Source organism: Vipera berus (genome assembly GCF_964194415.1).
Source record: "Vipera berus genome assembly, chromosome: 3".
Lineage (NCBI taxonomy): Eukaryota > Metazoa > Chordata > Lepidosauria > Squamata > Viperidae > Vipera > Vipera berus.
Genome location: NC_138204.1, coordinates 191,260,842 through 191,274,720, shown reverse-complemented (window position 1 = coordinate 191,274,720; position 13,879 = coordinate 191,260,842). Strand labels below are relative to the sequence as shown.

Sequence of the window (13,879 nt, the reverse complement as noted above, 5' to 3'; positions counted from 1 at the left end):
CTGAGCAGGTGGGAATTCTCTTGCACAGTTACTTTTCCTTCTTCTGTGATTTCTATGTGTCCTCTAAATTTCTGGAGCAGGGCGGGAAGCCAGTGATGGAAACGTAATCTCTGGGTTTTATGTTTAGTATGAAGACTAAAATATGAAATGAAGTAATAATGAAGTAAATTAGTAACTTCTAGGTGTTTTTTTTTAAACTTACATTTCAGTGATTCCAAATCAAAAAAGTCAGTTGCGTACAATTATGCCTGCATCCTTGTTCTACTGGTGGTACAGTCTTCAAGTGATGTCCAGATGCTTGAGCTGTACTCAGCACCCCTGTTGAAGCTTTGCAAAGCTGATGAAAATAATACCAAATTACAAGGTACGGTGTTTGTTATCGTTGGACAATGTTGGACAATGTTTTAAATATTTCTGATATTCTGTTTCACTATTGCATGTATTAAGGTTACTAGGTTCTTTAGCAGTCTTCTTATAAAATTGGTTTTTAAACAATGTAATATACTATTCATATTATAAAATTGTATAAAAATTTCTTAGACTTTTGGTTAAAATGAGTATGTCCCCGTTGTTAAGATTCAATGTTTTAGAATCAAAACCGCTCTAATTGTTTTCACATTTTTTTTGAACGCATCATATAACATTCATCAAATGATCTTGTTTGTTTTTAGAACTTAGTAAATGGTTGGAGCCATTGAAAACAGTCCGATTTGAAATTAATTGCATCCCAAATCTCATTGAATATATTAAACAGGTCAGTAAAATAAATAAGTAAAAGCATAAGGGGGAGTGCATTTTTGCTGTACTATATAACAATTGTTTAGTTTTTACATGGTTTCCTTTACATTGCCATCCTTGGACAGTGAGATGAATGGCATTTACATTTAATAAATCAAAAGTAAAAAAGAAATATGACTTATTAGAATAGCAAACTACTCATCTTTTTGAACAGATGTATTTTGAAGTTAATTTTAGTTCAGATGATGTTGAAAGTAGACATGCTGATCAATTAAAATATTTTGGGAAGGGAAAAAATTGGATTGGCAATCCTATGATTGCTGTTCACATTGAGTTGCTGAAAACTCTAGATTAGTTCCTCATTTCAATCCTGAGCTACAAATATTCTCCTTTATTGGGATCTAGATTGGTCCGCCTACCTTAGCCCCCTTTATTCTATTTACAGTTTTACTTAAATATTCATGAAACAAATATATGCTAATATTTAGTTTGGTATCCAAATATTTTAAATATTGGAATAGTGACCTGACAGAACACATACAAATTGTGCTCTTTTTAAAAAAAAAGCTGGATGTATTGCGCAATAAGGAAGGACCAAATCTTGAACCAAATCCATTGCTGGACTGCTGAATAATTGCTGGTGAGTTACATAAGTCAGGCTTTCAATATTCCTGTGCTTTATAAGTGAACTTCAAATCCTAAAATCTACACTATTAGTCAAAATGGGAACTGGTTTTTGCGTAACTCTCTTGGTTGTGTACAAAAATTAAATTGATCTCTCCATTGTTTGTGCAGAAGCAATGTTGTCTGTTAAGTCAGATATATCCCTTTTGAATATGTATTTTTAAATCATTATCTACTTCTTTACTTTAAAGAACATTGATAGCTTGATGACTCAGGAAGGAGTTGGTCTCCCTACAGCACTTCGTGTCTTGTGTCATATTGCATGTCCTCCACCTTCTGTTGAAGGTAACAATATTTAACTTCTTAGTTCTCATTCAGTAGAATGTATTTGTATTAAATCACACAGTCTAAAATATATTGTTTTTTGGATATGTATATTGATCATATACACACACTGGAGTAATTCGCAGTTCATTTTTCCTGAGTGAAAGAAATATGTAAAAATATTTAGCTTTGGTCACCAACAGAATCATTGCGTCCAATTTATATTACAGATAGTCCACGACTTAATGACCACAATTGAGCCCAAAATGTATGTTGCTAAGTGAAAAATTTGTTAAGTGAGTTTTGCCCCATTTTTACGACCTTTCTTGCTACTGTTGTTAAGTGAATCATTGCAATTGTTAAGTTAGTAACAAAGTTGTTAAGTGAATCTGGCTTTCCCATTGACTTTGCTTGTCAATGGTCACAGAAGCTGATCACATGACCTTGGGACACTGCAACCGTCATAAACAAGAGTCAGTTGCCAAGCATCTGAATTTTGATAATGTGACCATAGGGATCCTGCAACGGTCATAAGTGTAAAAAACTGTCATAAGACACTTTTTTCATTGCCGTTGTAGCTTTGAATGGTCACTAAATGAACTGTTGTTAGTCAAGGACTACCTGTACTTAATAGTAAAATAGAGAATAAAATATAAAGACTATACATTATTTCTCCTATCTTTTATAAAGGTCAGCAGAAGGACCTTAAATGGAACCTTGCAGTTATTCAGCTCTTCTCTTCTGAAGGAATGGACACTTTTATCAGAATTCTGCAAAAACTAAACAGCATTCTTATTCAGCCCTGGAGACTCCATGTCAACATGGGAACAACTCTTCACAGAGTCACTACAATCTCTATGGCCCGATGTACTCTGACACTTTTGAAGACCATGTTGACTGAATTGCTACGGGGAGGATCTTTTGAATTTAAAGATATGCGTGTTCCTTCAGCACTTATTTCTTTACACATGCTTTTATGTTCTATAACACTCTCTGGGCGTTTGGACAGTGATGAACAGAAAATCCAGAATGATATTGTTGATATCTTGTTAACTTTCACCCAGGGTGTTAATGAGAAGTTAACTATCTCCGAAGAAACTCTAGCTAATAATACTTGGTCATTAATGCTAAAAGAGGTCCTTACTTCTGTTCTAAGAATTCCAGAAGGATTTTTCTCTGGCCTTATATTACTTTCAGAACTACTGCCTCTTCCATTGCCTATGCAGACCACTCAGGTAAATAAAAACTACCAACTGATTTTAAAAATAAGCTGATCTGACAGTTGAACTATGAAACATATGTATGAATTGTATTTTTATTAACATAATTATATTGTATACATGCGGAAGTTGGTTTTATTACTGTCTAGAATCATTAAGCAAAATATAGTCTGGAGAACCAAGGAAAATATAGGGCCAGGTACCACAGGGATATTTGTATGGAGCACCTGGATGTGTAAACTTGTTTCCGTTTATGTCCCTCTATAGGGCTGTTTTGTGGGAATAATATTGAATATGAATTCCAGTTGACATACTCTCCTTGGCAATACATTTTCTATGAAATTCCAGAGTAGAGAATAGCATAGCATGCTGCAAATGTATGATTATTGTGCATTTCAAAGGATTATTTTGTTTTCCATAGGTTATTGAACCACATGACTTATCAGTAGCTCTCAATACTAGAAAACTTTGGAGCATGCATCTTCATGTCCAGGCAAAGTTACTGCAAGAAATAGTACGATCCTTTTCTGGCTCCACTTGCCAGCCCATTCAGCATATGCTAAGGCGCATTTGTGTACAGTTGTGTGACTTGGCCTCACCAACGGCTCTCCTTATTATGAGAACTGTCTTAGATCTACTTGTAGAAGATCTGCAAAGGTACATTTCAATATCTCTTAATATTGCCTAAACAAGACAATTATTGTCTAATAATTTGTTTAATGATTCGAAAAAGTAGAAAAGTTTTATTTATTTAGATTTATATACCGCCCTTTCCCGAAGGACTCAGGGCGGTTTACGGGGCATTTAAAAGAAAGTCAATACAAACGTTAAAACAAATTAAAAAGATTAAAAACCCTGAGAACAATAAAAAACCCAGTTAAAATTAAAATTAAAAAATTCTCAGCCTGGGCCAGAGAGCTCGAAGAGCCAGGTCTTCAGGTCCCGGCGGAATGAACGGAGGTTGGGGGCAGTCCTAAGCTCCACAGGCAGCTGGTTCCACAGGGCAGGCGCACCCACTGAGAAGGCCCTACCCCTGGGTGTTACCCGCCGGCAATCTTCAACCGGCGGCACCCTGAGAAGACCCTCCCTGTGGGAGCGCACTGGACGAAGGGAGCTTGATGCTGGCAGCAGGTGTTCCCTCAAATATGCCGGACCCTCGCCATTTAGGGCTTTATAGGTCATCACCAGCACCTTGAATCTCACCCGAAGGGCAACCGGAAGCCAATGCAGCTTGCGGAGTAGAGGTGTTACATGGGAGTATCGGGAGACCCCCATCACGACTCGTGTGGCTGCATTCTGCACCAGCTGAAGCCTCCGGGTGGTCCTCAAGGGCAGCCCCATGTAGAGAGCATTGCAGTAGTCTAAACGGGAGGTCACGAGATTTCATTGGTCACAATTTTGGCTCCTCACACTTGAAAGGAGACTTAAGAGGTCTTGTATGGGTTACGTTCTCCTTTCCTATCTTATTAAACACTTAATCAATTGCTTTTGACCCTACACCTTCTGTTCCTTCAGTTACATGATTGTCCGTCTAGCTACAAAATGTGTTCTGTAGCACCAGTGTGTATTGTGGGGTTGGGGGCAAGAACCAGGTTTGATCTTTGAATAGTGTGTCAAGTGTTAGGGAACTGCACATCAAAATGTATTTCATTTCATTTCATTTCTTTATAGTTCTAGAACAGAAGTTAGAAGATTAGTACAGAGAAGTGGGTGAAACCAGAAAAAATCCTCCAAAATTTGCTTTCATCTCCTGAATATTTGATTTCATTCAAGCCACTTAAATACCACTAACATCATTATTACCCATGTAGCTATGGTAGTAATCCCTCACACTGGTAACTTTTCAGATAGGTGGCAGTTTACATTTGTGCAGAAATGAACATTGCTTACATATATCTGTATGTATGTATGTATGTATGTATGTACTGTATATATCTATATATCTATATTGAGAGAGCAAAAGGGGTGAATGGAAATGTTCAAACATGTTTGTTTTGATTTACATTTCTATCTAGTGTGCTATCATCCTAATAAAGAAATTTCTCATCATTTCAGCAACCCAGAAGATAAGGAGAAACAATATACTGGTCAGACCACCCGCTTGCTTGCTTTATTTGATGCTCTGGCTTCGCACAAAGCTTGTAAATTGGCTATTTTGCACCTGATTAATGGAACTGCTAAAGGTGATGAAAAATACGCCGAAGTTTTCCTAGAACTTTTGACTTTGATGCAGACTGCAGGGGAAAACATCATTCATCAGCAGTGTTCAGAATACTTAGCTTCTATTTTACAGTCCTTCTGTGACCAGGTATTTAAAATGGAAAATCTAAAGAAGAATATCTTCATTCTTCACGTGTTCCCATGGTTACATCCTCACACACTTAGATACATGAATGTACTGTAATGCATTGGTAGGCTGTGAAATAATGGTCTGTAGGTAGTCCTTGCTTAACCATTGTCCTGTTTAGTGACCACAGAAGTTATACAGGGCTGAAAAAATATAACTTTATGACTGGTCCTCATATTTATGACCATTGCAGCATCCTGTGGTCATGTGATCACAATTTCTGTGCTTCACAGCCAGGTTCCAACAAATAGAATCAATGGAGAAGCCAGCAGTGAAATCAAAAGTTGTGGTCATGTGATGTCTTATTTAATGACTAGAGGTGATTTGTTTAATAATGACGGTGTAAGAAAGGTCATAAGTCTGTTGAGGTTACATTATGTCTTGTTTAGTGATGGAATTGTTGGTCACCAATTCCGGTCCTTAGGACTACTCCCAAAGATATTCTTTGTTTGGAAATAGTTGTGCTGTATATCAAAACAGATTCAGAATCTTGTCTGCTGTACTATGGTAGTGCTACCAACGTATGCGTATTTACATTCTGGGTTTGTTTTTTTGTGATTTCCTCCCTTGGACACTTCCCCAATACTAAATGCTGACATTTCTTCAGATTAATGACCCCCAAGTAATTTACCACATGAACAGATCAACAGAATGAATTATAAAGATTTGCAGTTTACTGCAGGGTTTTGTAATAGTTGGATTGTAATAACTTGTTTATGTGTCTAAGACGTCCTAATTCTTAATAAGGTAAATTTGTGTAGATTAATATTTGTTTTTTTAACTCTACTCTGTTTGAAATTTTACAGTAATTAGAATTTTGTATTCTATTATTTTGCGTATTTTAGTTTTAGATGGCTTAGTTTTGCTGAACTTTCTGAATTAAACCTCAATTTCTGCTTCTGTGCAAATAATAGTTCTAAATGAGCATTCCCTTAGAAAAATGCCTCTAATATTGAATATAATAGTCATTCTTAAGTTCACTAGTCAAGATTCAAAAGACTTCCCTCTTTAGAAAACTTTGCTTTGGAAATAATGCAGCAATAGGCAACTGATTCCCAGGGGTCATTATGCTTACAGATAGTTATGTTGATAATGCCAGACTTCCAACACTAGATATTCCAAGTCCCCCAAACTATAGAATACATAGGTATTCTTTGAAAGTAAAAAGGATAGGTAGTTGAATCCAGCATGTGGATAGCATGTTCGTTTGCTGAGAAAAGCAAACTTCTTTATTTCTGATCACAGACAAATGTTACAAATTTACAAAAAGTGAATAAATACTAAGGCAATATGTTGAATAATCTGTTGTCATGCTTTTAAAGCAAGTTGGCTACTCTTAAGATTTCTGTAATAATGTAGCAGATTGGTATTACCTAATACAGTGGCTCCCAACCTTTTCTATACCCCGCACCCCCTAGAACGGTTTGATATGTTCTCGCACCCCTTACAAAAGTTCAAAATAATGGTAACGAATTATGCACATACACTATAATTTTGAAAACCCAAGTTTTCGCACCCCCTGGAATATCATCTCACACCCCCAGGTTGGGAACCCCTGACCTATTAGGATGCCTAGAAGTAAGCAATAGAGTAGATGTCAAAGAAGAACCTTTATTGTAGCTTTAAATTGGCATTTTATGACTAGCAGTTTCCATTCTGTTGCCATTTTGTAAGAATATATACAACATGCTCTCAAAATCCCCAATGTGCCCACTGACCTAAAGGGGTTACCTATTAGTCAATTAATTATTGTGAGCAATCAATCTGCTTTCTGTGCCGCTAACATTACTACTGTAGGGAATCTCAGTTATCTTTTGTAATATGTTGTGTTGGTCTGTTATTCGAAAAAGAGAAAATCTTTCAGTTTTTTCTCCCTGGACCAAGGCACATTCTAAATTAGTTCTTTGAGTCCCAGCTATTGCTTGCAGTGCCATAATTATAAAATATGCCCCTGCCTTTCAATAATGCATCGACTTTTTTTTTTTTACAGGACATTGCCCTGATCCTGCCCAGTTCCTCAGAAAGCACTCTTTCTGAATTGGAGCAGCTTTCCAATTCATTGCCAGGCAAAGAACTCATGGCTTCCATCTGTGACTGCCTGATGGAAACAATTATTAATGCTGAAAGCAGCTATACCTGCTTGCTGACTTGTATTAGGACAATGATGTTCCTTACAGAGCACGATTATGGATTCTATCATCTCAAAAGGTATAATTTCCCCATTTCAAATCTTTCTAAAAGTACGTGTAAATTTTGTGCAGTTCCCATTCATTTTCAGTGGAGATTAGGCGTATCAGTTCAACGTCAAGAAAAAGTTACAGTGAAAATTAGTACCTGAAAAATTAGCTTCCTAAAGTGAACATCATATCTTTCAATACTCTTTATGTTCTGTTTCTTACAATCAAAATTTAAGATGAATTTTCCAGTAAAATTCTTTTTTTTAATATATATTTTTATTTTATTGAAATCATCCACAACTACATCATAACAATACATCGCAGTGCTTATTAAAATTCTTTTAGAAAAATACACAACATAATAAACATTCTAATGATTTAGACAAGTTGCTGTTACATTGTAGAATCAATCCTTCCCGTAACCATCCCTTTTTGTCAACCATAAATAATAATCTGTATCCCCCTTATCTTTCAACAGCATGGTCAAATGGTCCGATTCCGCACAATCAATAAATTTCTTGATTAACAGATCCTCGGGGGGACTAACAGAATTCTTCCAATATTGAGCCCATAAAATCCGTGCCGCCGTTAACAAATGCGACATCAAATACCATGCAGATCTATTCAGATTGTCTGGTTTTAAGCCTAACAAAAACGTCTCAGGAGTCAATTTAACAGAATGTCCTAAAATCTCATTCAACCATATTTGAAGCCGATGCCAATACTTCCTCGCTTCGCCGCAGGTCCACCACTGGTGGTAATAGGTGCCCTCTCTTTCTCCACACTTCCAACACGCTGGGGACACACCCAAAACCATTTTACCCAATCTAGCTGGAGGGAGATGCCAACGAAACATCATCTTATAAACATTCTCCTTATACGCAGTAGATTTCGTTAGCCTAACATTTTTCTCCCAGATGGACTGCCATTTATCACGATCAATTTGGTAACCCAGATTCCTTTCCCAGGCGACCCTAAAGCCCTCTGTAAGCTCATTTAACCCATCCATATCCAATAGTAAAGAATAACATTTTGCCAGCAACTTCTCACTTTTCCCGAAAAGAATCTTATCGAATCCTTGAGCTTCTCTAGTAATCCCTGGCACCACTTTCTCCTTCATAAACTGACTGCGAAGCTGCATATACGCCCACCAATCTACCTGGATACCCTGTTCCTGCAATTGCGATTTAGATTTTAATTCTCCATTTGAATGCAATAATTCTTTATAAATCACCCTTTTTTCTGGGTTAAACACATTAGGGTAGGTCAATGCTTCCATCGGCGACAGCCAATACGGTGTCCTCGTATAAAACTTCTTCCTAACTAACGACCAAGCCCCTAATAGTATATTATGCAAATAATGCCTAATAAAATATTTCGGTGGGCTTCCTGACTCCCGCCACAAATGAGCATGCCACCCTTGGGATAGATCATGTCCCTCTAACGCTAACAACCGCCTATTTTGGAGAGTCATCCACTCCCTTATCCAAACTAACAATGCCGCAACATAATACTTCCAATTAGGGAGCCCAAGTCCTCCCTCTGCCTTTGGTCCTTGCATTATCTTAGCTTTAACCTGAGGTTTTTTTACTTGCCCAAACAAATTTAGAAACAAGTCTCTCCAAGTTCTTAAAAAACGAATTGTCTAACTTCACTGGAGCTGTTTGAAAAAGAAAAAGAAATCTCGACAAAACCTGCATCTTTATTAATGCTATTCTACCAAATAGAGACAGGGGCAATTTGTTCCACTTCTCCAAGTCCTTGGATAGTTGTACCAATAATTTTTGATAGTTATTTTCTTTAATTGAGGAGCACCGATCTGTGAGCCAGATTCCAAGATATTTTACCTTATGTTTGACCTGCAGCCCCAACTTGCCTTGAAACTCCAACCTTTGCGCTATCGTCATATTCTTTACCACAACTTTCATTTTTTCTCTGTTGATCTGTAACCCTGCCACCTCTCCATACTCCTCCAACTTCTCCAAGAGACGCTTACCCGAATTTATAGGTTCTTCAAGAATAAACACTAAATCGTCCGCGAACGCCTGGACTTTATATTCTTGTTCTTTTATCCTCAACCCTTTAACTTCTGGGTCTCCTCTCAAGGCTCTCAAAAATGGCTCCAAAGATAAAATAAATAACAAGGGAGACATAGGACAGCCTTGCCTCGTTCCTCTTGCTATTTTCACCTCTTCCGATTCCTCTCCATTAATCAAAATTTTGGCAGTTTGCTCCTTATAAATCACCTGGAATGCATTCAAAAACCTTGGACCAAAATCCATGTACCTCAATAACCAGTTTAGATACCTCCAATTCACCTCGTCAAATGCCTTTTGGGCATCAAGGAATACCAATGCTAACTGTTTATCGGGTTGGGCCTCATAATACTCCAGCACATTGATTATAATTCTCAAGTTATCCCTAATCTGCCTAGATGGTAGAAAGCCATTTTGGTCACTGAATAAAACTACTCAAAAATCTTTTAAGTCTCCCAGCCATAGTAGAAGCAAATATCTTATAATCTGTATTTAAAAGGGAGATAGGTCTATAATTCTTGATTTGTGAGTGATCAGTGCCTTCTTTAGGAATTAATGTGATATAGGCTTCGGACCAAGATTTGGGAACTACAGATTCCTCTAAAACTGCATTAAATAGATCTTTCAAATATTTCACCAAAGTCTCTGAGAGCAATTTATAAATTTCGGCAGGCAAGCCATCTGTACCTGGAGTCTTACCCGTCTTTTGACTCCTAATCACACTTTCTATCTCCCCCTCTATTATCTCTCCATTTAAAAGCTCCCTCATGTCTTGTGGGACTACAGGGGAATCTACGTAAGTCAGATAGTCCAAGATCTTATTCTCCTGTACCTCTTCTCCGAAGTATAGGCGTGAAAAAAAATCTTGTGCAATTCTCTTCTTTCCATCCATATCTACTCTAATCTCTCCTGTCTCATCTTGTAGTTGATCATTAAACCTTTTCTCTTTCTCTTTCTTCAACTGGTAAGTCAACCAGCACCCTGCTTTGTTAGCGTGTTCAAAATGGTGCTGCCTGACACTTCGAATTTTCTGGGCCAAATCAACCTGTTCTAATAGCGTAATCTGATGTCTAATTCTATCAACCTTCTCTCCCAAACTTCGATCTAATGGGTGTAGTTGTAAGTCCCCTTCTGCTTCTCTTAATTTCTCTACCCACTCCTCCCTTTCCCGTAATTTAACCTTTTTCTTCCTCGCGATAAATTTAATTGCCACCCCACGCATATAAGCTTTCGCCGTATCCCAAAGGATTTATAACGACGTCTCCCCATTATCGTTCACCCTAAAAAAAAGCTCCATCTCTCTCTTAATTAACTGCTGGAATTCTATATCTCTTAATATTGCTACATCAAGGGTCCACCTTCTCCTTTTCCCAATCCTACCTTCACCCCATACCACCACTATGGGGTTGTGATCAGCCCATAAATTAGTCTGTATTTCCACGGTGGCTAGAGATCTTATCTCGGCCGTCATCCATAGCATGTCCAAGCGCGACCAAGATCTATGCCTTGTAGAAAAGAAAGTAAATTGCTTCCTATTTGGGTTCAACTCCCGCCAGGCATCTCGAAGGCCAAGCTCCTCCCTCATCTCGTCACATATTTTGGGAAGTATCCGCCTATCTGTCAGCCGCCTAACCCCTTGTTCCTGATCACAATTATAGTCCATCTCCTTATTTATAATCCCATTAAAATCACCTATTATGCAAATTTGATCATACTGCAAATCTACCAACCTATAATACAGCCTTTCATAAAATTGTTTTTGGGCTCCATTCGGGGCATATATCCCCACCAGCAGTGTCCTGTGACAACCAATCTCGACTTCAATCATTAGGACTCTCCCATCTTCGCCTTGATAAATTAATTTAGCTTTCAAATACTGTTTAACATAAAAAACCACTCTCCTTTGCTTTTTATCTGCTAAGGCCACAAATAAATTACCTAATTTTGAACAATGCAAAACAGTTTCATGTTGCTTTTTAATGTGCACTTCCTGGAGACACACTATATCCACTCCCGACTTGAGCAATTTCGAATTTTCCAGTAAAATTCTTCACTGAAATTTGGAAAGTTGAGCTTGGAAGATGATGTATAAATTCTGTCCCAGAGGTGATAATTAGGATTACAAAGCTAGTTGACTGCCTGTGCTTTGTTCAATGATGTCATCACATTTGCATCTGTTTGCAGATTTATAAAGAATAAAGTATTCTGCATCCTGCGGTCTTCTTTTCTCCCTGCATTGGGCCACGGAGGTGGATGAACCCATTTGTAATAGTTAATATGGAAAGAGTGTGGGTTGGCTCCAATGATGTCATGCTTCATCATGCTTCATGTGGGTGCTCCATCACTGGAGGCTTTTAAGAAGAGACTGGACTGACACTTGTCTGGAATGGTATAGGGTCTCCTACTTGAGAAGGGTTGGACTAGAAGGCCTCTAAGGTCCCTTCCAACTCTGTTATTCTTTATTTTTATTTTTGCTGGTATTTGGTTTCAATGTTATATTAAAAGAAATGAGATAAAAATAATTCCTCAATAATAAGAATTGCAGTCAGTCTTTAAGAGAGTATTGATAGAGGCTGTTTTGGCTATCAGTTGCTATGGCAATTATTTTAGAAGAGACCTCCTCTTGTGCAAATGAAGGAATAAGAATTGCCTCATAGATGACAGATTCTGTTTATCAACTCTGCAATTAAAAGTATTTCTTTTTTTGTGTGTAGTCTAGGTATTGCAGTTGGCTGACTAATCTAAAAGTATTGTAGTAATCTGAGACCTTGCTACACCTAAGAATATTAAGTATAATGAAATTACTTCACATTTAGCAATCTCTAACAATACTCATTTATGAAGACATGAACTAGTTGCTTTTTAGTCTCTTGATCGCTTATGTGCTACATTACATTCAGTAGGTAAAGTAAAACATTTCTTTTTGACACAACCTTAGTTCTCTGGCAAAACACTGTGATGCTCTGCAAACAGTATTAAAGAGAATAGTGAGCAGCTTCAGTAAAGACACAGGAGAACTTGCCTCTTCCTTTCTGGATTTCATGAGACAGATACTAAATTCTGATCCTTTGGTAAGTCAATACAAACTAACATTTTTCAGCAATGTTGCTGTTCTACTGCAATTTAGCTAAATATCTTTGAAGCAGACTACTATGCTATACTAAATAGTTAAGATGCTTCCTAAACAAAGTGTCAATTTAGTTTGTTAGTATTGTCATTGAAGAAGTTTTATATCTTGCTTTTCTATTGCTAAAATATGCCAGGTTTATCTCCTATTATTAATTCCATCAAAGCAACAAATAACAAAACATAAAACAATAGGAATAGTAGATGGTTTTCAGCAAGGGAATCTTTCCAGGCTTTTAGGTAGGGTGGTTGAAGCTCCTTTTGAGTAGTGTTTGCATGTTTTTCTTGTTGCTTGGTTTTGCCATCTTTATATTCATTTACCTTGAATGTTACTGTACTGTTATATGGTTCGACTATTATTTTTTCTTACTTGGTGAACCACTCAAAGTTGCTTAATAAATAACTTAATCAAGTAATTCAAACCACTACTCGGAATGTTGAAAATCCTCATAATTATATTGATTATAGAGAAGTAAAAAGTTCTAAGAAGTTATGTATGATCACATAGTCAACAATATGGTTTTGTAAAAGAGCTTCATATAATGGATCGACAAGTATAAAAAAGTATTTTGCAAAATCCCTTTGATGTATATTCTAGAAGTATGTTTCCACATGGATATTGAAAAGGAAAGACATCTCATATTGATCTATTTAGTATTGAAAGGAGGTTCATCTTAAAGAACAGAATGACTGTATACTTCTTTTTTTAAATATAATTTTTATTAAAGTGTAAAAATACAAATGAAAATTAAAATAGTGGGAAAATGGGAAATGGTAAAAGGAGAACTGTAGGACAAAGGGGGAAAAATAAAAGCATTAACATCTGACTCTTCAGATCAGTAAGGTAGAAATAATATCAACTTTACTTTTGCGTTCTTAATATATAACTTAGCCATTTCTGTAACAAATTAGTGCATTCTTTTGGATGAAAACAAGTGTACACAAAGCTGTTATAAAGATTTTTGAACGTTTGTTTATTTGATGTGTCCTCTACTGGCAGCATTATGTTTCATATAACATGGTTATTTATACCTTTTGCAGTAGTTTTTCATCCAGATACTTATTTATGTTCTTCAGGGATGTTGTGGGGATGATGGCAGTCTTGCGGAGGTAGATGGAAGTCATCCCACCAGAACCCTGGGTCTTAGTACTGCAGAATTAAAGTATCAGTTGCAGACCAAAGAAGAGACTCCTGAAAACCTGCTCCTTGAACTGGAGAAACTGGTTTTGGTAATGTTAACTTTCACTAAAAAAATAATATATTTATTTAATATAAGTGAAAACTTA

The 13,879-nt window shown here is 36.9% G+C and overlaps 1 protein-coding gene across 1 annotated transcript in view; it reads left to right on the top strand.

Annotated features, from left to right (window-relative positions):
• VIRMA (vir like m6A methyltransferase associated) overlaps positions 1–13,879 on the top strand; it is a 40,234-nt gene that overhangs the window by 19,345 nt on the left and 7,010 nt on the right. The window contains exons 10-18 of the mRNA XM_081322725.1: positions 210–364; positions 672–754; positions 1,614–1,707; positions 2,377–2,921; positions 3,328–3,563; positions 4,962–5,214; positions 7,244–7,461; positions 12,405–12,537; positions 13,670–13,822. Coding sequence (XP_081178851.1) covers positions 210–364; positions 672–754; positions 1,614–1,707; positions 2,377–2,921; positions 3,328–3,563; positions 4,962–5,214; positions 7,244–7,461; positions 12,405–12,537; positions 13,670–13,822 — 1,870 coding nt within the window. The remainder of the gene's footprint in view (positions 1–209; positions 365–671; positions 755–1,613; positions 1,708–2,376; positions 2,922–3,327; positions 3,564–4,961; positions 5,215–7,243; positions 7,462–12,404; positions 12,538–13,669; positions 13,823–13,879) is intronic.